The 23,911-nt window shown below is 44.9% G+C and overlaps 1 protein-coding gene across 1 annotated transcript in view; it reads left to right on the top strand.

Annotated features, from left to right (window-relative positions):
• The window catches only part of LOC108929577 (axin-1-like), a 34,003-nt gene extending 19,459 nt beyond the window's left edge, over window positions 1-14,544 (top strand). Inside the window, exons 4-11 of the mRNA XM_018744214.2 lie at window positions 769-865; window positions 2,789-2,926; window positions 4,221-4,738; window positions 7,628-7,804; window positions 7,943-8,191; window positions 8,917-9,024; window positions 13,796-13,945; window positions 14,146-14,544. Of these exons, the coding sequence (XP_018599730.2) occupies window positions 769-865; window positions 2,789-2,926; window positions 4,221-4,738; window positions 7,628-7,804; window positions 7,943-8,191; window positions 8,917-9,024; window positions 13,796-13,945; window positions 14,146-14,272 (1,564 nt within the window). The 3' untranslated portion in view covers window positions 14,273-14,544. The remainder of the gene's footprint in view (window positions 1-768; window positions 866-2,788; window positions 2,927-4,220; window positions 4,739-7,627; window positions 7,805-7,942; window positions 8,192-8,916; window positions 9,025-13,795; window positions 13,946-14,145) is intronic.
• The last annotated feature ends 9,367 nt before the right edge of the window (window positions 14,545-23,911 follow it).

The raw sequence follows: 23,911 nt of genomic DNA, 5'->3' as shown, positions 1-23,911 counted from the left end.
TCTGTAATCCATACTGATAAAAAATGAAGTTTTGGTGTATGATTTGCTGTCAGATAGAAACAGTTCCAGTTCCAGAAGAGTCCCCAGCAATTTTAAAATTAAGATGAAACCAGGGGTTTTTTTTTAGTTTTCAATGCTGAAAAAGTCCCAGTGTTTGCTAGTTGATCCAGTGCTTGCCTGGATCCTGGTCATAATTTAGCAAAAGTGTCACCCTATCCCGTGTAGCAGTAAGCTTGCTTCGTTTTGCGAAGCAGTGAACTGTGTGGCGAGACATGGGCAAAAGTGTACCTGTTGTATGCGTGTGTGCCAAAAGAGTCCAAAGTTCCCTATACCCCTAAAAATGGAGGTCAAATTCTGGACTTGTAAATAAAAAGGCCAATTCCATGTGTGACCTTCTTTATGCTATAAAGAGAGGTGTATTGTGGGCATAGAAGATCATGACAAATCACACTGAATTAAAGCAAATTCATAATGTACAGCACTAGTCTAAAGGATGATTATTGTAACCATCCCATAGCCTGATTATGCCATGAACCCATAAATAAGTTAATTTTTTTTTGTCAACAGCTTACCAAATTATCTTACTGTGATGTTACTGTTCATTCATATCCAGTCCTAAAAATATAGGGCGTAAGGCACAAAATCACCAAGCCACGCGTTTGTCAGGAGGGACTTGTGGACAAGGGCATAAAATGTGATTTCCACACAGACAAGGCTGCGTAAACCTGCCGAAGCATGGAAGTGGTAACAGCTTTCCTCTGCTTGCAGAGATGGGATTCCACCTTATCGTTATCGCAAGCAGCATCGGCGAGACATCCAGGAGAGTGTCAAAGCAAATGGGCTTGTGCCCCTACCTCATATTCCTGTAAGTCCCTTAGAGTTGACTGTGTGGCCCTATTTATGTCTGTCTGTGATACATGTCTACAGTGTCTGGATTTGCGTATTGTATCAACAGCCAGGATATGCAGGCACTGCAATGAGTTAGTGTTTCATGCTATGTGAAGCCACAAGATTTTAACTAGAATGCTGATGTGGTGTCATTTTGACACCATGATTTCATATAATATGTGTTAACTATAAAACATCACATTTTGCCATGTCACATGTGCAAAGCACAACTTATGTCCTCATGAAGTGAATGCTTCATTTAGTGTTTTTACTTTTTAGACATTTACGTTTTTTATGCTAGACTGAATTCCCATGGGGTCTCTAGAATGCACAACATGTCAAATAAGCTATAATGTGTAGTGTGGGGAAGAGGGGTGCGGTGGCGCAGTGGGTTGGACCGCAGTCCTGCTCTCCAGTGGGTCTGGGGTTCTAGTCCCGCTTGGGGTGCCTTGCGGCGGACTGGCGTCCCGTCCTGGGTGTGTCCCCTTCCCCCTCCGGCCTTACGCCCTGTGTTGCCGGGTAGGCTCCGGTTCCCCGTGACCCCGTAAGGGACAAGCGGTTCTGAAAATGTGTGTGTGTAGTGTGGGTCAAATTTTTGTTACAATGTTTGTTTTGATATGCGAATGGATGCATTGTTTGCTGTACCACAGAGAACCAATGCAACTTTGTTATACTTCCACAGAAACACTGTTTCTGTATGTGTGTGTGTATATATATATATAAAATAGGTATTTTTGACCCATGTTGTGCATTCAAAAGGTAATTCTTGTCATAAGTACAAAATCGTATTTCTGTGTTGCAAAAAAATATTTTCTATTTTATGGCTCATTATGTCATAAACACATGTCTGGGGATAAATTGACTGCACATTCATAGGTGTTGGTAAATCTACCAGGGTTCATTAGTAAAGGCACATGGCGTGATGAGATGAACCAGAGTCTATTTTCCCCCACCCAGATTATGGCCTCCTTTTTCTGCATTGTATCTGTCTACTCATTGTTTGTTTGTAGTTCGGTATTTGGTGGGTGACATGGTGGTACAGTGAGTGGCGCTGCTGTCTCACAGCGCCTGGTGCGAGAGGAAGTGGGTTTGTTTCCCCTTCAGTCTGTGTGGAGTTTGCATGTTGTCCACATGTCTGAGTGGGTTTTTTCTAGGTGCTCTGGTTTCCTCCCACAGTCCAAAGACATGCTGTTCAGGCTGACTCAGAGAGTGAGGTGTTAGAATTCAGGTGTTATTCATCCTTCACAAGTGACTGCTCAGGCCTATAATGTCTGCGTAGTCAGTCCCCTCTGCTGTGACTTCTTATTCGTCTCTCTCCATGTGGTACCACTTAGCCTGCACTTTGGATCCACAGAAAAACATTTGGTGTTAGGTGTGCAACAACTCTCTATTGAAAAAAAACTGTCCTTGGCAACGTCCAGCAAATAAAAACTTCCACTTTTTGGAAGCTGAAGTGTTACTTGTAGCTGCATCAGCTCATGGAACTGACTGCTGTGTTGTCAAATAAATGATTTTTTCCACATAAGACATGATTTTTTTAATTTTTTCATTCTTGCCAGTCTGTTAGCAAAACAGCACATACACATGCTATGTTTCACAGCACTGCAGTGCTCTGAAGTATGTGACTGTTAGAATGTGTTTCTGTTTATTCACACAAAAGGTCCTGCCGAATTCATGGGATATTGGAAAGAATTGTGTTCAACAAATTAAATGTCCCCAGTAAAAGTAACGAATGTAAATGTAACCTTCAGATATGTAGCTTGTGAACTAAGAGTGTAAAACATGAAGAGATCAGTGTACAAACTATCAGGGTGTGAAAAGATGTGTCTGATTTGACTGGTGTGAGACTAGTTTGTTTTACTTTTTTCCTCGCCCCCTCATCTCATTTGTCTATATGCAGCGTACATACCGGATGCCAAAGGACATTCATGTTGACCCAGAGAAGTTTGCAACTGAGCTCATCTGTCGACTAGAAGGGGTTCTGCGGGAGAGGGAGGCACAGGAGAAGCTGGAAGAGCGGCTGAAGAGGGTCCAGTTGGTATGAGCATGACAATAATTAGCCCTGCTCTCATTTAGTCACTGATTCTTTTGGACCGTTACTTTCTGATCTGGGAGGGTCCTCTATGATTTTGTCTCTGTCTGGAGGGTTCTGTCTGGTGCAGGTGGTTGCATCCTGAAATTCTGTCACTTTCTTCTATGTTTATATGCTTATGTGTTCTGATTAACCTCCTTTTGTTTGATAAGGTTGCTGACTTGCAGGTATTCACATGTCAGAAGATGAGTCTGAATGTGGATCATTTATGTTGACTGGTATCTAATAAGTGAAGCTTACAAATGGCTTCCCTCATTTCTCCTTTTCATTGTTTTCACCACCTTCCTTGCCTAAAGGACTGGCTACAGTTTTAACCATTTTGCAAGTATTAATTGATAGCTTTGCAAATTCATGTTGGCTTTTCTGTCCTACTCCTCCTATCATTACATGCTGTGACAATTTTGTGATATACTAAATGAATATATCTAAATTTAGAATGGAAAGAGGTAGAGTAGTGGTTAATGCTGCATTCTCCTTCGGTACCTTTGAGCAAGTTATTTACTCTGAATTACTCCAGTAAAAACGGCTCAACTTTATAAATAGGTAGATAGGTAAAACATTTTAAGTAGCTTAGTATTGTAAGATGTCCTAGAGAAAAGTGTCTGCTAAATGAATGGCAATCTATTAAGTTAAAATTATATCATACTGGGAATTCTACTCAACTGGGATTTCATATCATGCCTCTGCCTATAATAGTAATGTTAGACAATGATTTCTTAAGTGCTAACAAGTTTGTTTAATTTTGGTCATCTGTGTAAACACATCCTCTGTACACTGAAACTTACAGTGACTCTCCAGGATTTAAGTACTATAGCAGGAGATGATGTACATGTGCTCCTTGAGGGTAGGAATTCTGAAGGTCTCAGGAAATATTTCAGTTAGTGCTCAAGTTACAACTGAGACATCATTCGAAGGGACCAAAATAATGACTTCAGTGAAGCTATTAAAGAACTGACTTTGTCCAAAAGCTATACCTACCCTACAGCTCTCAAGGGCTGCCACTGTGCAGCACAGCACTATACATGGACAAACGGCATGTGGAAAACACTTTGTAAATCAGACTGGTGCTGTAAGTTCCTGAAGACTGTATATTTGCCAGTTTTCACCTTCACACGCATTTCCCTGCCGTTTGTTTAGCACTATTGAGTAAGATCATTAGTGGTAACATTCTCTTTTGAGAAACCTGTACTTAAGTACATTGTCATTACTTATCCGTAATTGCTCGTTTTATTTCTTCAAGGAGGAGGAGGGAGACAATGGACATGTCTCCATGGTCTCCTCACCTGCGAGCCACAGGACACCCTTCCCCACTCACCCCATACACTACACTCCTCGCTACTCAGATCTAAGTTACAGTGGGCTGCCCCTGCGTGATTCCCATGAGGAAGACCCGGAGAGCATCCTGGACGAGCATGTGCAACGCGTAATGAAAACACCTGGCTGCCAATCGCCTGGCACTGGGCACCACTCGCCCAAGTTACACTTGCCAGATGGCACCCCATCAGCCCCACCATCAGCCCATGGAAAGAACCCAGCCAAGCTGGTGCCTAAGCCAGAGGCCAGAGGCCTGTATCACCACAAGTACATGCACCACCATTCAGGGGCCAAAGAGCAGCTGGAATTGGACACAGCCCCCAGACTACGTATGCAGAGTAATTTCGCCTGGACCACAGAAACGCATCACTATGCAAACAAAGCTTGTGGATATTCTGACAGCATGGGCATGGGTGCCAGTGCTACGGACACCCTCGGACATAGGTATGTACCTTCCACACCATCAATTAAAGTTCTGGTCACATAAAAGGAAACAGATGAGTTTAACAGGAAAATTTGTACTGTGGATACCAGTTTTCAGGTTATAACAGAGATTTTCTGAGCTGTGACTGGACCATTCCAAAATACTGACCTTCTTTTTAAAAGCCATTTCTTTCAAACTGTGTTTTACAATATTATCCTGTTGGAATTTGAATGTTCCACTAAAGCCACTTGTCAACTCACCAGTTTGGCTGTATTTGATTTTGTCCATCTGCCTACCATAGGTAAAAGTTTTAAGTTGCTTTTCCGAGACAATTTCCTTCTGCCACCATCATGTTTGACAATATAGGTTGTTTTACCTGGGCACTGGGCTGTGTTTTGTTTATGCCCAGCTTATCACTTTGTTTTTATGGCAGAGAATTCAACTTTAGTCTCATCAGGCTATAAAATCTTCCAGAAGGTCTTGCAGTCTTCACTGGGCCTAATATTGCTCTTTCCTAGAAGTTGCTTCCATCTAGTCACTGCCCCAGAGGTGATGGCGTAGTGATCTCTGGACAGTTTTCCAATGACACTTATCTTTTCTCATCCTGATATTTAGTTTTTTAGGGCAGTGTGATCTTGGTGGTGTTTGGGATGTGTTGTTTTCGCCCATTTTGTTACAATGGACTTAACTTTGGAGGTTCAGAGCTTCGCCATTTTTTAAAAATCTTTTAACTTCCTTTCAAAGTTCCACGCTCAGTTTCTTTGCCTACATAACAGTGTAAAGTGTCTTATTTTTTTTTTTTTTAATCATTAGACTTTCATCTCGACATCTAGGCAATCATAGACACTAGACTTAGACTAGAGTCAGTAATATTTGTTCTGTTCTCTTTGTAATATTTATATTATTCCTTGTGCAGTTTCCAAATTAGCACAGGTATATGTATGATATATGATGTATGTATGATATACAGTACTGTGCAAAAGTTTTAGGCACTTAGATGTTTCACAAAAATATTTATTGTCTTCTGCCTCATTGTCAATGGGAAAGAGCATATTGTGGCACGCAGCACCGTGAGTTTGGATGGGGCGAGGAAGGACGCAGGAGCACCGTTCATCTTGAACATTTTATTGAACACCGGCACACAGGGAAGTAATGCTCTTGGTCCAAGGACCCCGTTTCCTCGAAGACCTGCGCCTCCAGCCAGCCTTCCCAGCCTGTTTAATGTCCCCAGGCTCTTTCTTCTTTCTCCCTCTGGCAGACGCAATCACCCCCTTATATCCTTCGTACGTCACTAAAAGCTAACCAATTACAATAAACACATTTCCTGCTTAAACACAGTAAGGCAGGTCGTTATAGTATTTTAGATTTCCAGGCATTCCTTTTGCAGAAAGGGATTAGGGTTAGACACACACACACACGCTGTCTGAGACCGCTTGTCCTGAGTGGGGTCACAGCGAACCAGAACCTAATCCAACAACACAGGGAGCAAGGCTGGAGGGGGAGGGGCCATACCCAGGACGGGACGCCAGTCCATTGCAAGGCACCCCAAGCAAGACTCGACTCCTAGACCAGCCAGACAGCGAGACCCAGCGAAGCCCGCCGCGACCCTGCCCAGGACAAGTGGTTGTTGACGATGGATGGTTACTAAGCTTTGTAGAAAGTTTATTAATTATGATTTTTTATTATTTTTAGAACCATTCTCACTTCACAGCTTTTTGCCCCAACCAAGTGCCTAAAACTTTTGTACATCTTTCATTAATTCCCATCGCTGCTGGTGTGATATGACTGGGTTGAGTGATGGAGGAATGTTTTTTTAAATAGGTTTACACTTCCAATATCTCAGCTCCATGGTCCAGACTAGTTGGTGGCTTTAATGCACTTTTTGTTAGTATGCCGACCTCCACTGCAACTTGTGTGTACAGTCATGTGAAAAGTAAGGATATCCCATGGAAATTTTTTCCGTTTTCAATAAATTTGGACATGTACGCATTTTATTTTCATTTAGTTTCACTGCCTATATATAAAGGTGATATACTTGAACAAATGGCATTATGTAGTCCTTTTTATAATGTAAACAAACTAAAATACAGATCTGTTATATGGAAAAAGTAAGAATACCCCAACAGTTTTCACTACTTCAAATGCAGAAAATTAGAATCAGGTGTACCAGATGAGGTTCCAGTGGTCAGAACATTGTTAGGGAGTATCCTGGAGGAGCCTGTGTTATTTAAACCTCAAACATCTAGGGTGTAGTTTGCTCTTTGTTATTGAATTGTGTGGTGTCACCATGCCTTGATGAAAGGAGTTCTCTAACACCTTCAGAAAAGATTGTGGATGCCCATGAGTCTGGGAAGGGTTTTAAAAAGATCTCTAAATTATTTGAAGTCATTCATTCCACTGTACAGAAAATCATCAATTTGAAATAACTGCCAGTTTGTCTATGACAGGGCGGTCCAGCAAATTCAGCCTAATAGCAGATCGTAAGATGCTTAAAGAAGTCTCCAGCAACCCTCAAATTTCATCCCAGGGTTGTAGGTAACTCTTGCAACTGTTGGTGTCAGCGTACATGTGTCTACCATCAGAAAAAGATTGCACAACTTTGATCTGCATAGGAGGTATGCCAGGAGGAAGCCTTTACTGTCCAAAAACAACATCAAGGCAAGACTAAACCAGAAGTGGACCCTTCAGCAAGATAATGATCCTAAGCATACCAGTAAATCTACCAAGGAATACCTCAAAAAGAAGGGTTATGGAATGGTCTAGTTAAAGCCCAGATTTGAATCCCATTGAAATGTTGGGGTGGGAATTGAAATGGGCTGTATGTGCAAGAAAACCGTCAAAGTTAAACGAATTCTGCATGAGGGAGTGGGAATACTCATGTTCTTGCTCTTATGTTCCTTTTTCAACAGTAAGGTAAACTCACTATTAAAGCGAACCCTCAAGAAGGTGGACCTAGGGAAAGCTGACGAAATAAGGGGCTTTGAGCTGCTGGTATCCTCAGAGGAGCTAGAGAGGAACCAGAAAATAATCCAGTGGATGAAGGAGGGGGAAAAGGAGGTGGGGCGCCACAAGAAGAATTCTTGCAGGTGAGAATAAGGAATTCTTTGCTGAGATGGGGAAGGTGGAGGCTGGCTTAAGTTGTGTCATCAGTGTTCTGACATTTAAGACTGTTTCACAGTGTGCAGAAAAGTCAAGCTATATGGACCATTGTACTCCTTCCCCAGCAACTCTGCCAGCTCCAAGAAAATCCAGGGGTATGACGTATTGCGGTCCACTTCAGCGGAGAGGCCTGGGCAAGTGCATCCCCGTATCAGCGCCCAGCTTCGCAACAATGTGCAGCCCTCACATCCGTTTATCCAGGATCCTACCATGCCTCCCAACCCAGCCCCAAACCCCCTTACGCAGCTGGAAGAAGCACGCCGACGGCTTCAAGAGGAGAGGAAGACGTCTGGTACCCTCCAGGCAAAGCAGCGGTAAGACTTAGGAGCAGAGCCCACTACATGATTTAGGCCCTACAGTTATCCTTTTAAAGCAGAGATCCTCATTCCTAGCCCTGGTAGGATGTTCTATATTAATTTTAAAATGTTTGAAACTGGGGGGGTGCGGTGGCGCAGTGGGTTGGGCCACAGTCCTGCTGTCCGGTGGGTCTGGGGTTCGAGTCCCGCTTGGGGTACCTTGCGACGGACTGGCGTCCCGTCCTGGGTGTGTCCCCTCCCCCTCCGGCCTTACGCCCTGTGTTGCCCGGTAGGCTCTGGTTCCCCGTGACCCCGTATGGGACAAGCGGTTCTGAAAATGTGTGTGTGTGTGTGTGTGTCTGTGTGTGTGTTTGAAACTGCTAACGTTCTCAGGCTAAATTCTTTAAAATTATCAAAGTAGTAACTTCAGTGAGCCTTAAGTAGCTTAAGGTTGACTTACACTTTGGAAGTATGTTGTCCCACTCGGACTTGGGTCCCAAAATTTCTACTTCTGAGATGTTAATTGTGTTTCACTTAGGAGCAACATTGTGGTTGGGAAATGGTTGTACTTGTTCTTAAGAGTGGATCTTATGACAGCCTGCCCACTAGATGCTGAGTGTCAGTAGGTGGATAGAGCAGAATGAAAGCATGACAGCATGTCAGTGACAAGTTGTGAGAACTGGCACAGGGCACATGATCCAGGTGTGTCTGTGTACTGCCTAACTCTTCAGGTCATTCCCCAGGTATGTGCTGGAGGTGATCCAGAGAGGCCGTTCAGCTGCGAGGCCCGCTCTGTTCCCACCACTCAGCATGGTGCCTGCTGTTTCCGACATTGATCTCTATGAGCCCGAGTAGGTTCAGCTGCTCTTCCTGTCAAACTCTCCTCCTGGCCCACTGTAGAATCCTTCACTTTGCTAGTTCATAACCCATTCCTGCCTCCCACAGTGAGTGCCATGGTTTCCTTACACCTTCCACTTACAGGCTATTCTGCCCATAAGACGGAGAAGCCTTTGTCCACTGTTTACTTTCATAATGTAACAAAAGTGTGCATGTTCATTGATAATTAGGACAGCAGGTAGGACAGTGGTTAGAACTGTTGCCTTTGGACCCAAAAATCACAGGTTTGATTACCACCTCCAGCTGTAGTACCCTTGAGCAAGGTACTTACCCTAAATTGTTCCAGTAAAATTACCCAGCTGTATAAATGGATAAATAATTGTAACTATCTTAACATTGTAAGTTGCTTTGGAGAAAAACCTCAGCTAAATGAATAAATGTAAATATTAAATGTAACATTCAAATTTTTAGACAGTATGATTTTATAAATGTAGTTTTCAGTGATGTAATTTAGTAATTTTTTAACATCCTTTGAAGGTAAATGTGTAGCATACTCTGTTGAAGAGTGCATGGGATTTAAGATCGTAGGAAATGGTTATAATATATAATTCTTTTTTAAATTGAAATTGCAGCAGGAAAGTGGCCCAATTATATAATGGTTATATAATAATAATGGATATGGTTATGTAGCTAACTGTCGGGTGGGATGGAAGATTATATTTGGATGCAGATTAATCTGAGGGTTTCTTTCAGCTCCTCCGTGAACCGCCACCTTACCGTGGTGGAGGGGTTTGAGTGCCTGAATGAGTCCAGGAGCTATGTTGTCTGGGGCTATATGCCCCTGGTAGGGTCTCCCATGGCAGACAGGTCCTGGATGACAGACGAGACAAAGCGCGGTTCAAAAACCCCTTATGAAGGAAAAAGCAAGGCTTTCGTTTACCCCGCCCAGTATGGGGTCACCGGGGCCCCACCCTGGAGCCAGGCCTGGGGGGGGGGCTCGCATGCGAGCGCCTGGTGGCCAGGTCTATGCCCACGGGGCCTGGCCGGGCTCAGCCCGAAGCCACGACGTGGAGCCGCTCTTCGGTGGGCTCACCACCTGCCGGAGAAACCGTAAGGGGCCGGTGCATTGTGATTTGGGCGGTGGTCGGGGCCGAGTGCCCGGCCGACCCAAACCTCGGGCGCCAACTCTGGTTTTTGGGACTTGGAATGTCACCTCACTGGCGGGGAAGGAGCCTGAGCTGGTGCGGGAAGTTGAGAGATACCATCTAGATATAGTCGGGCTCACTTCCACTCACAGCTTGGGTTCTGGAACCACTCTCCTCGATCGAGGGTGGACTCTCCACTATTCTGGCGTTGCCCAAGATGAGAGGCGGCGGGCTGGTGTGGGCTTATTAATAGCCCCCCAGTTCAGCCGCCATGTGTTGGAGTCTACCCCGGTGAATGAGAGGGTCGTCTCCCTACGCCTTCGGGTCAGGGAATGGTCTCTCACTGTCGTTTGTGCTTATGCGCCTAGCGGCAGTGTAGAGTACCCGGCCTTTTTAGAGTCCCTGGGGGGCGTGCTGGAAAGCGCTCCCACTGGGGACTCTGTCGTTCTACTGGGGGACTTTAACACCCACGTGGGCAGCGACAGTGACACCTGGAGGGGCGTGATTGGGAGGAACGGCCTCCCTGATCTGAACCCGAGCGGTGAGTTGTTATTGGATTTCTGTGCTAGTCGCGGTTTATCCATAACGAACACCATGTTCATGCATAAGGGTGTCCATCAGTGCACTTGGCACCAGGACACCCTAGGTCGGAGGTCAATGATCGACTTTGTAGTCGTTTCTTCTGACCTTCGGCCATATGTCTTGGACACTCGGGTGAAGAGAGGGGCTGAGCTGTCAACTGATCACCACCTGGTGGTGAGTTGGATTCGATGGCGGGGAAAAAGCTGGACAGATCTGGCAGGCCCAAACGCATAGTGAGGGTCTGTTGGGAACGTTTGGCGGAGGCCCCTGTCAGAGAGGTCTTCAACTCCCACCTCCGACAGAGCTTCAACCAGGTCCCGAGGGAGGTGGGGGACATTGAGTCTGAATGGACTATGTTCCGCGCCTCCATTGTCGGGGCGGCGGTTCGGAGCTGCGGCCATAAAGTCTCCGGCGCCTGTCGCGGCGGCAATCCCCGAACACGGTGGTGGACACCAGAAGTAAGGGATGCCGTCAAGCTGAAGAAGGAGTTCTATTGGGCCTGGTTGGCTCATGGGACTCCTGAAGCAGCTGACAGGTACCGACGGGCCAAACGGAGCGCGGCTCTGGCAGTCGCCGCGGCAAAAACTCGGGCTTGGGAGGAGTTCGGTGAGGCCATGGAGGAAGACTTTCGGTCGGCCTCAAAGGTTCTGGCAAACCATCCAGCGACTCAGAGGGGGGAAACGGTGTTCCACGAACACTGTTTACAGTGGAAGTGGTGCGCTGCTGACCTTAACTGAGGATGTCCTCGGGCGGTGGAAGGAGTACTTTGAGGATCTCCTCAATCCCTCTGACACGCCTTCCGTAGAGGAAGCTGAGACTGGGGACTTGGAGGGGGACTCGTCCATTACCCTGGCTGAAGTTGCTGAGGTAGTCAAAAAACTCCTCGGTGGCAAGGCTCCGGGGGTGGATGAGATCCTCCCCGAGTTTCTCAAGTCTCTGGATGTTGTGGGGCTGTCTTGGTTGACACGCCTCTGCAGCATCGCGTGGAGTTCGGGAACGGTGCCTCTGGACTGGCAGACCGGGGTGGTGGTCCCTCTTTTTAAGAAGGGGGACCGGAGATTGTGTTCCAACTACAGGGGGATCACACTCCTTAGCCTCCCTGGGAAAGTCTATGCCAGGGTACTGGAAAGGAGAATCCGACCGATAGTCGAACCTCGGATTCAGGAGGAGCAATGCGGTTTTCGCCCTGGCCGTGGAACACTGGACCAGCTCTATACCCTCACTTGGGTGCTGGAGGGTTCGTGGGAGTTTGCCCAACCAGTCCATATGTGTTTTGTGGACCTGGAGAAGGCATTCGACCGTGTCCCTCGTGGCATCCTGTGGGGGGTACTTCGGGATTATGGGGTTCGGGGCTCGTTGCTACGGGCTGTTCGTTCCCTGTATGACCGGAGCAGGAGCTTGGTTCGCATTGCCGGCAGTAAGTCAGACCTGTTCCCGGTGCATGTTGGACTCCGCCAGGGCTGCCCTTTGTCACCGATTCTGTTCATTATCTTTATGGACAGAATTTCTAGGCGCAGTCAGGGAACGGAGGGTGTCTGTTTTGGTGGCCGCGAGATCTCGTCTCTGCTTTTTGCGGACGATGTGGTCCTGTTGGCTTCATCAAGTCAAGACTTGCAGCGTGCACTGGGGAGGTTTGCAGCCGAGTGCGAAGCGGCGGGGATGAGAATCAGCACCTCCAAATCCGAGGCCATGGTTCTCAGTCGGAAAAAGGTGGATTGCCCCCTCCGGGTTAGGGGGGAGTTGCTTCCTCAAGTGGAGGAGTTTAAGTATCTCGGGGTCTTGTTCACGAGTGAGGGAAAAATGGAGCGGCAGGTTGACAGACGGATCGGTGCGGCGTCCGCAGTAATGCGGTCATTGTACCGGTTTGTTGTGGTGAAGAGGGAGCTGAGTCGTAAGGCAAAGCTCTCAATTTACCGGTCGATCTACGTTCCTACCCTCACCTATGGTCATGAACTCTGGATCGTGACCGAAAGAATGAGATCGCGGATACAAGCGGCAGAAATGAGTTTCCTCCGCAGAGTGGCTGGGCGCACCCTTAGGGATAGGGTGAGGAGCTCAGTCACCCGGGAGGAGCTCGGAGTAGAGCCGCTGCTCCTCCGCATCGAGAGGAGCCAGTTGAGGTGGCTCGGGCATCTGTTCCGGATGTCTCCTGGACGCCTCCCTGGGGAGGTGTTCCGGGCTTGTCCCACTGGGAGGAGGCCTCGGGGCAGACCAAGGACACGTTGGAGAGACTACGTCTCCCAGCTGGCCTGGGAACGCCTTGGGGTTCCCCCAGAGGAACTGGAGGAGGTGTGCGGGGAGAGGGAAGTCTGGAGGACTCTGCTCGGACTGCTGCTCCCGCGACCCGGCCCCGGATAAAAGCGGAGGAAGATGGATGGATGGATGGATGGTTTCTTTCAGGCCTGGGAGATCAGACTAGTAATGAAATACCCAATAATCTCACTATGGTGTGCAAAAGTCAAATGAGTGAATTGTTAGTTTGTATGACCGAAGGGCAAAATGTCACCTAAAATATACAGCATCTAAAAATCTGTGAAATGGTCTTGAGGCCTGGAGACACAGGACACCTCTTTGAAGATTGTTGCAGTTCTCAGCTGTTCAGAACACTGTCACGGAGACTGCTTAAACTGGACATCTTCTGAACCCAACAGCCTGTCGAACTATAAATCCTGCATTCGTGTATCTGTGAAGCTTCTTGGTGAGGAATCCCTATCTAATGAAGATGAGCTGGGTAGTTGATGTGCAGTCAGAAGTAGAGGAATGATTTAAAAGAAAAAAAATGTTTCTCAGCCTTTCATTGTGAGATGTTGCCTCCTGCTGAGACCTGTAACTCTATGTCTGTGAGGAAACCAAGGTCTGTTTGTGCGCAGGCTGCAGAATGCATGGCTTACTGCGGAACAGTGAGGTGATCTGTTCCACTGGCAAGCAAAGACTACAAATCTGCCATTAATTAATCTGAACAGAGATGTTGTAGAAAAGGTGGTGGAGATTTCATTGTTTTGTGGCTGTGGTTTTATCTTGACAACTGTGTCTCATGTGCTGTTATTTTTTATAACAGGCAAAAGGGGATGAAGAAAGCATCACTTGAGAATGTCACTGTGGCGTACTACTTCTGTGGCGAGCCAATTCCATACAGAACATCGGTCAAGGGCAGGATTGTCACATTGGGACAGTTCAAAGAGCTGCTCACTAAGAAGGGGAGCTACAGGTGAGAAAGGAGGACACAGCTTCATACTTGTAATCCAAAGGTTTCAAATGCCACCTCCTGCATTTGAAACAAGGTACTCACCCTAAATTGATACGGTAAAAAAAGTGTGAGGAAAAATGAATTAATTTTAAGCAGTACAAAACTATTCTGTACTGAGACTGCCTCTATGGTCTTCATTTTTAAATTTCTCTTCCTCTCAGGTATTACTTCAAAAAAGTGAGTGATGAATTTGACTGCGGTGTGGTTTTTGAGGAGGTCCATGAGGATGATGTGATCTTGCCTATTTTCGAGGAGAAAATTATCGGGAAGGTGGAGAAGATTGACTGAAGAAGGTTTGGGGCAAAGTGATCAATACATCAACAAGCGCCTTCCATTGGTCAGTCATGGAAACTGGGGTGGCCATGCTACTTGACGAAGTACAAAAAATGCATTCCACAAGGGAGAACCGAGGGACGGTTGGTCAGTGGTACAAAGCACGTATGATGTTCTAGTGAGAGCATTGTGGAGAATAAGTAACTGGGGCACTATGGAAAGTCCAACACTGACCTTTGCTTCCAATGCAACCCAGGGGGCTCCTCTTATTTTTTCTTTACTGCTTTGTGCCAACAGAGATAAAACTGCTGTTAACTGAAACTCAGAAATGTCGTAAAAAGGAAGACAACATAACATTTACTCTGATACATTTCTGTTTCTGTAATGTAGCTTTGTAAAGTTGTGCTAGAGAAATTCTGTAACAGTTCTGTTTACTAAGCTGCATATTTTTGATATAAAAGAAAGGAGGTTTCCTTTCTGATGCAACACTTGTAATTTTGATGTGTACAGGTATTAAATATGTCAGATGTGTACAAGCATCTGACATCTCATTTTAAAAGCAAAAAAGAGTTTTATATATATATATTCAAATATTTAATTAAATGGTTATTGTTTTGATCTTATTGCTTGCATGGGAACAGAACAATTTTTCTTTTTCTTCTGCAGTCCATGTAGCGTTATATTTCTCTAGCTCTTTTTTTGATCTTCCATCATGTCTTAAATCTGAAGCTTAAGAAATGCAAACGCGCGTGACTCATGCTAGAGTCTAGCGTCAGCGAATGTTGTGTAACCATACAGTTTTTTTTTTTTTTTTTTAAAGTATGCATTATTACAAAGTGGGCGGAGAAATGTGTGTGTGCATTACATTGCCAGCTTGTCTTGTTCTGCCTTATGGAAAAATTCAGGTAGTGACCCTGTTCAGATTCCCAAGTGGTCATTGGCCATGCTCACTGTGGAGCTTCTGTTTCTGGGGCTGTTTCACATCCAAACTTTGCCACAAGGCCTCGGGTGATGTGTGGGATACTTGATACTTGTGCTTGAAATTTAATCTATCAACAGTACACTTCAAGTTACTTTTACTGTCACAGCATTTTCATTTTAAGCCTTAAACTCTAAAATTAAAACGGAATAAAAATTTAAACTTTTAACTATTTTGATAAAATACAGGTGCCTAACAGTAAGTTCATCTTTTTTAATGTAAAATGATCAACTTCTTGAGACAGCACAAAACACCAAAGAGCACCATATACATCAGAAGACAAAAACTTAGAAATTATTGCCGAGAATCTAAATACATGTAGTTGTTTGCAGGATATGTATTTTGTACATAGAAAGGAAGTTGCACTAGGGGTTCTTGGGACATATAATAGAAGCTGAGTGCCACACTGTAGCTATGCCCTGTCTGAGGCATTTTTCATTTCCTCTGTTTGCTGTTTGTGTATTTATTTAGTTTTTTTTTTTTTAATTCTATGCTTCTGTGGCACCTTATTTCACATCTAGCAAGCGATTTCCTGCTTTTCTACAACTTTTTCTCCATTTAACATTACTTTCTCTGGAAACTTGAACAATATTGGTACCAAAAGAAAGATCTGACATCATTCTAATGCAGCATAGCTTCTCCATTTTGAAATTTTTGTGTTTTAAAACAGGGTAAAAAATGAGACTTTTTACTGTAGATGCCCAAAGGTAAGTCCTCCCAATTGTCATAGGTTTAAATCACAGAGTGCCTTTATACTGTTGTCTGCTCATGTGTCTGCCAGTGGTCCCCCAGCGTCCACCCAAGCACAAGACTTTTCTTAATAGTTTTGACTTTCTTAAAAAATGATTGTTTGACAGTCTCCTTAAATGTCATTGCATTAATGTTGATATGCCTTTTTCTATGTAAATATGTAAATTTTTGTGTTCAGCAAGCATTTTAATAACCAAATCATACTTTAGCCTGCTGACTTCTGCAGTTGTCTTTAAAAGGTACTTTGGACAATAAAGAAAAGTAATTAAAATGCATGTGGTTTTCTGAGTGAGTGCCTTGCCACGAAATCATCAAAAGTTTATGCAAAAGTTTTGTAGCGCTACTAGTTGTGTGTTCATTATGAAGGTTTAAATAAAGCTTCATCAATTTCATTTATAGTTTGTTTGAAGCCATGCCAACATATGTTGGAACAGGTACAACCTACCAATTATGTCAGTTTTGCATGTATTGTAAATTGATTGGGTTTTGGTTTGGCCCAGAACCAATGAGAGAAAAGAGGGGTGGAACGAATGGGAAAAGTTTCTAGACTTTTCGAGAAGGGTCTGAGAGAGAGAGGGAAAAAAGGAGGTGTTCTAGAGAGAGAGAGCTCGAGAGTGTGAGGAGGTGATATTTTCCTGGTTGCTTGAAAAACAACCAAAGGGGCACAATATCATTTCGAGTTGACTGCGTATTACAGAAGTTTAAGTTCCGTGGTGTACTCGTGGTCCCATGAGACAGTATGTGAAGAAACGACGAGTTGTCAGCCCGTCGCGTCGAGCTGCGAGAGTCGCGGAGGAGGACTGAGGCGAACCCAAATACTAGCGCTTCGTGCTTCCGGCAACGCTGAAGAGTTTACCTGCCCTGAACACAAGTAGACGGCTGACAAGGTGGTAAACTGCAGTCTTTTTACTCTGTATTTGCAAGAGTAAAGCGACCATTTTGGGTCTCAATGTACATAAGCGGCGATCGGGCCTGCAACGACGAGGGCCCGGTGTTTTATGTTAGAAATACTCAGGAGTATTCGAGGCACTAATCATATGTGTACATGCAAAAAGAAGGTTCTGCAGATAACTTCTCGAGCCCGTTGCGTTGTGTGTTGAAGTGTAGTGGTGAGGTCATTCGTTGTTTGTAATATATTGGAGTGTATTAGTTCGTGAAGTTTGTTTTCTTATGTTTGGTTATTTGCATTTGATTTGTTTGGATTGGGGTTTTGTATTGGACAATAACTTTGAATATTTCTTTGGGTTTTTAATTACAAGATGTTTGGAGAATTTTTAATAAATGTTTATTCTGTTGCTGAGTTAGGTTATAACATTTTAGTTAGAATAGAACCCAGGGCACCACCCTCATAGCCAGGTGAAATGGAGTGTGGCGCTACATTTATTTGATGGTAGTTTTCACGATTTTCTGGCAAAACTATCTGAAAAACTGCAAAAAATGAAAGTTTTTTTTTAATTTTCCCTAGAATTAAATGTATAATTGGCTTTTGGATTCTAAGAATTTACTACATGAATTTATGTTCACTCTTTATTACTTTGTTCTACAGCGCTTTGTGCCTGCAAAATACTCACAAGCCAGCGGCTGTCTGCCATACAGTTGGAGTTTGTCCTGGTGGATGAGAGGGTTGCCTCAATGCGACTTAAGGTCACCAAAAGGAAAACTTTGACTGTTGTCTGTGCTTATGCACCAAACAGCAGTTCAGATTGTTCAGCCTTCTTGGAGAGAGTGGGTGGGGTTCTGGACAGGGCCCAACCTAGAGACTCCATAGTCCCACTGGGGGACTTCAGTGCTCATGTTGGCAATGACTGGGAAATCTGGAGGGGGTGACTGGGAAGAATGGCTTGCCTGATCTATACCCGAATGGTAAAATGTTATTGGACTTCTGTGCTAGTCATGGTTTGTCCAAAACAGACACCATGTTCAAACACAAGGATGCTCATAAGCGCACTTGGTGCCAGAGTTCCTTGGACCAAAGGTCATTGATTGACTTTGTAGTCATTTCATCTGACTTGAGGCCACATGTTCTGGACACTTGGGTGAAGAGAGGTGCGGAGCTGTCAACCGATCACCATCTGGTGGTGAGCTGGATCAGATGGCATGGAAAACTGATGTACAGACCCGGTAGACCCAAGCTGATAGTTAGGATGTGCTGGGAACGACTGTCAGAGGATTCTGTCCAGAATGATTTTAACTCCCACCTCTGTGAGAACTTCTCCCCTGTCCCAGAGGAGGTAGAGGACATGGAGTCTGAATGGACCCTGTTCAAAATCTCCATTGTGGAAGCAGCCAGGCACAGCTGTGGACAAAAGCTTGTGGATGCCATTCACAGCTGCAACGCAAAATCCCACTGGTGAACACCGGTGGTGAGGGAGGTAGTCAAACTGATGGAGTTCTTTAGGGCCTTGTTGGCTCTGGGGACTCCTGACTCAGCAGATAGGTATCAGCAGGCAAAAAAGGCAACTGCGGTTGCAGAAGCAAGCTCCGGCGCATGGAAGGAGTTTGGAGAGACCATGGAAAATGACTTTTGGTCGGCTTCAAAGAGGTTCTGGAGAACCATCTGGTGGCTCAGGAGGGGTCGGAGTAGCTTCCCTCAAGCTGTTCTCAGCAAAGGTGGAGAAACTTATCTCAAATGAGGTCATTTGAGGAACTCCTAAAGTCAGGGCCAGAGGCTTATAGGGTATCAGAGTCCATTTCCCTGGTGGATGAAATTTGCCCAGAACTGCTTAAGGCCCTGGATGTTGTAGGGCTGTCATGGCTGACACGCCTCTGCAATGTTGCATGGACCTCAGGGACGGTGCCTTTGGATTGGTTCGTTACATTGCCTCCTGGTCGCATTTAGAGTTGATTATAAAATCCTTCTTTTGACCTATAAGGCAGTACATGCATTGCTCCGACTTACCTTTATGAGATTATTGATTCTTATATCCCAGGACGATATCTTCGTTTATTGGATACAGGTTACTTTAAAGTACCTGTGATCAATAAGACCTCAGTAGGAGGTCGTGCCTTTAGTTATAGAGCACCTAAACTAGGGAATACTTTGCCTGTTACTGTCAGAAATGCCCCGTCCGTTTTCAAATCCCTACTAAAGACTTACATGTTCACTCAGGCATTCCACCTCAAAATGTAATTCCACTTGCCTTGGTTGTTTTTACCACCTTTATACAAATGCATATTAAATTGACTTAAGTTGCAAATTACTAACTCTGTTCTTCTTGTTGAGCACTGCCTCGCTACATAAAACTTGAGGAGGCCGGCAGGTGGTGACAGACGAATCCCATGCTGACTGAAGATGATGACCAACTGCCATGATGCACTAGATGTTCCATTCTGAGCTGGGATCCAAGATGCCATATAGCAACATCATCATTACTTGTTAACTGGCTTAGAATTGTTACTTAATCTAGAATGCCTAGGAAGGGTCAGCAACCACTGGCCCTTGGACCCCCAGAGGTTTTTTTCTCCCTCAACTTTCAGTTGGAAGTTTTTGTTCCTTTCCTCCACGGTCAGTAGGCATACTTGTAGCTCTATAAAAGTATTATATTATGGTAGTCATTAGCTGTCTTTTTTTTCTTTGATGTATTTGTTTTTTTTTGTCTTATGCCTGTGTTAAAGCGCTCTGTGTCACTGTGTGAGCAGAGCGCTCTATAAAAACGAATTGAATTGGTAAACTGGGGTGGGGGTTCCTATCTTTAAGAAAGGGGCCCAGAGAGTGTGTGCTAACTTATTGGGGTATCACACTTCTCAGCATCCCTGGGAAAGTCTATGCCAGGGTGCTGGAAAGGAGGGCTCTGGCTGATATTTGAACCTCAGATTGAAGAGGAACAATGCGGATTCCGTCCTGGCCACAGAACAGCGGACCAGCTTTTTACTCTCGCTCGGGTAATTGAAGGGGTATGGGAGTTCGCTAATTCAGTCTACATGTGTTTTGTGGACTGGGAGAAGGCCTATAACCGTGCTCAGAGAAATTCTGTGGGAGGTGCTTCGGGTGTATGGGGTCCCGGGACCACTACTGCAGGCCATTTGGTCTCTGTACACACGGAGCGAGAGCTATGCTCGCATTCTCGGCATTAAGTCAGGCCCGTTCAATGTGGATGTTGGACTCCACCAAGGCTGTCCCCACTCCTGTTTGTGATTTTCACGGACAGGATATCAAGGCGCAATCAAGGTCAGGAGGGCATTCTATGTGGGAGTCGGAAGGTGATGTCTCTGTTTTTTGTGGATGATGATGTCCATTTGCCACCATCACGTGGTTGCCTCTAACACACACTGGAACGGTTTGCAGCCAAGTGAGAAGCAGCCGGTATGAGGATCAGCACGTCCAAGTCTGAGTTCATAGTTCTCTTACAGAAAAGAATGGCATGCCCCCTCCAGGTAAGGGGGTAAGAGAATTTGCCCCAGGTGGGGGAGTTTAAATATCTTGGGGTCTTGTTCACGAGTGAGGGGAGAAGGGAGCGTGAGATCGGCTGCAGACTGGGAGCAGCAGCAGCAGTAGTAATGCAGCCGCTGTACCGGACTGTAGTGATGAAGTGGGAGCTGAGCCATAAGGCAAAGCTCTCTATTTACCGCTTGGTCTACGTCCCTACCCTCATCTATGGTCATGAACTCTGTGTAATGACCGAAAGATCATAGATACAAGCAGCTGAAATAAGTTTACTCCGCAGAGTGCTGGGACTCACTCTCCGCGACAGAATGAGGAGTTCGGCCATCCAAGAGGAACTCGGAGTAGAGCCACTACTCCTCTGCATTGAGAGGAGCCAGCATATGTGGTTCGGGCATCTGGTAAGGATGTCCCCTGGGCGCCTCCCTTTGGAGGTATACCAGGCAGAGCCAACTGGGACTAGACCCCGAGGTCAGTACAAGACCCCCCTGGAGAGATATCTCCCAGTTGGCCTGGGAGGGGCTTTGGATCCCCCGGGTTGAGCTGGTAGAAGTTGTGAGGGGGAGGGACGTCTGGACTTTGCTCTCCCTATTGCCACCGAGATCCTGGAAGGACAAACGGTCAGGAAAATGGATGGATGAACTTTTTAATGCATCTTTGAAATACACGCACACACAGACAGTCTAAAGCCACCTGTACCAAGCATTCTACGTGGTCAGGGCACACCGGAACCTAACCCGGCAACACAGGGCGCAAGGCTGGGGATGCACCAGTCTGCCACAAGGCACCCCAAGCAGGACTCGAACCCCAGATCCTCCCACATCCAAATATTATTCTATTAATTAATGATAATTGGAAGAATCTTCATTTTCTGTTTAACGCAGTTGCTTACCTAACTGGTAAACAACTATATAAGACATGTAATTCTATTTAAATTACTAATGAATTTATACCATTTTTAACAACTCAGAAAATATCCAGACATCAATCATACTGTCTACTGTGGTCCTAGCCAGTGTAGGGAGTTCTGGCTTTGATGATATATTGTCTGTGCCATTTGAGTAGCTTTGATTTAATTAGTAAGGAGGAAATTGCTTATTCACTCAATGAAATCAACTACCTGTCCTTTAGACCCAAACCCCACTAAACTGCTTGAAGCTGCAATATCCATTCTCACCAATCCTCAATTACCTCTAATCAATTTTATCTAAAATTTTAGAAAAGACTTTAGATTCCTAAATTGCAAAACACCTTCATCGTTATAACATATTTCAAAAATTTCAGTCTGGCTTGCAACCTGGTCACAACACTGAAATTGCACTCACCTGTGCTGTTAATGATATTCTTCTCTCATCTGATGTTGTTATTATTATTATTATTATATTTTTTATAGAGCTCTCTTCTCACGCAGTGTCACAGAGCGCTTTAACACAGACATGAGGCAAGAAAAACAGATCCAAACAAAGAAGACGGTCAACTAATGGCTACCATAATGAAGAACTTATTATAGAGCTATAAGTATACGTATGTCATAGTTCAGCTGTTATGTTACTGGCCTGTCACAGTTTTTCATGACAGAGGAAATTAGAAGAAACTGTACACATGACAACAATATCATGGGTAATTTACAAATGTGTGCTTTCAGGACTTATATGAAAACTTCTGTATGTTAGGCCAGACGTGATTGTGGAGAGCTCAAGGGGACCAAGTTGAGGAAAATAATCTGACCAAGACAATTTTTTTTTTCACCTCAACCACATAGTTTTTGTTTTAGAGACTGGAAAACTTTTAAGAAATACTGAGTGAACTGCTCCAGCTGCAGCTGAGCTTCTTCACTTGCATAGAATTCTTGTCAGTGGTGTTCTCTGTGCACTGCTCTGGCCTGGTAGATGGGCAAATGATAGATAGTACAGCAGAAACTACATCTGTGAGGGAAGAGACACCTTAACTGTCATGAATGGCTTTGATTTAAATGGGTAATCACACACACACACACACACACACACACACACACACACACATTTTCAGAACCGCATGTCCCTGACGGGGTCACGGGGAACCGGAGCCTACCCGGTAACACAGGGCGTAAGGCCGGAGGGGGAGGGGACACACCCAGGACGGGACGCCAGTCCGCCGCAAGGCACCCCAAGCGGGATTCGAACCCCAGACCCACTGGAGAGCAGGACTGTGGTCCAACCCACTGCGCCACTGCGCCACCGCACCCCCATGGGTAATCACATCCTTATAAATTCTTATATTGTTTCTTATATTCTTCTAAATTTTTTAAAATTTGTTTTAGTTATATATATTCGAGACTTTTACAAAATCTAAAATGTAAATAAATTAAGGGACAACCATATTATTCAAAAATTATGAATTGCTTATATACTCACAAAGTTGAAAGTAACAATAAGCTGAGGAACATTCTACATGGCCAGCAATGGGACTTGGATAAAAAGTTGTAAAGGTTACACATTTTAATTTTTAATGAATTTAAGTTAATTAAATTTTAATGTTTCCAGTTTTAGGGGTGCGGTAGCGCAGTGGGTTGGGCTGCAGTTCTGCTCTCCGGTGGGTCTGGGGTTCGAGTCCCGCTTGGGGTGCCTTGCGACGGACTGGCGTCCCGTTCTGGGTGTGTCCCCTCCCCCTCCGGCCTTACGCCCTGTGCTGCCGGGTAGGCTCCGGTTCCTTGTGACCCTGTATGGGATAAGCGGTTCTGAAAATGTGTGTGTGTTTCCAGTTTTTTTAATGAGTGCTTTTTGAAGTTTTTACAGATATTGAAAAACAAATCAACCAGTGAACATCTGTGTCATGACATTTTTATTGAATGTGATTTAGTTTTCTATATACTCATATGCTGGGGCAATATCATGTTATGACAGGGTGCTTAGAGCTCGGAGTGAGGCTCGACTCTCTGGAGGAATAGTTAAACTCCAAGCCATCACTGCCAGTGACCGTCCGTCCATCCTTCCTTCCTTCCTTCCGCATGAATACAAATAATCTCTGTTTAAACAGATTTTGCTTCAAGGACATAGCACATGCAGGAATATCTCAGTCATGCTCAGGATCTCCAAAGAAATTAATACTGGAACATAACTTCAGCACCTGTACAAGAGCATTGAGTGAGGACTGTTGTTATTGACCAGATGCTCAAGGCTGAGTCTATCAGTGTGGGAGCCACCAAGGACCTCCTGATAGGCACGGCACACCATAGCATTTGTCAGAGAAAATGAAAGAGCAGAAGGAACACACAAAACAGTAATTGAGGGCTCCTGGTGACCGTACAAAACTGGTCGTTTATGGTCAGCTTACTGTAGATTTCTGGTCACTTTCATTAATTTAACTGATGCTTTTCTCCGAAGCGACTTACAGTGATTTACCCATGTATACAGCTGGGTAATAATACTGGAGCAATTTAGGCTAAATACTTTGTTGAAGTGTACTATGGTAAGAGGTGAACTTTGCTTTGAACATGCAACCTTTAGGTGTAGAGGCAGCAGCTCCAGCAGCTACACTACCAGTCACCCTGCAGTGATCTCTTTAA

Source organism: Scleropages formosus, chromosome 3, assembly GCF_900964775.1.
Source record: "Scleropages formosus chromosome 3, fSclFor1.1, whole genome shotgun sequence".
Classification (NCBI taxonomy): Eukaryota; Metazoa; Chordata; class Actinopteri; order Osteoglossiformes; family Osteoglossidae; genus Scleropages; species Scleropages formosus.
Note: the sequence above shows the minus strand (reverse complement) of the source record. Positions and strands in the feature narration are given on the sequence as shown.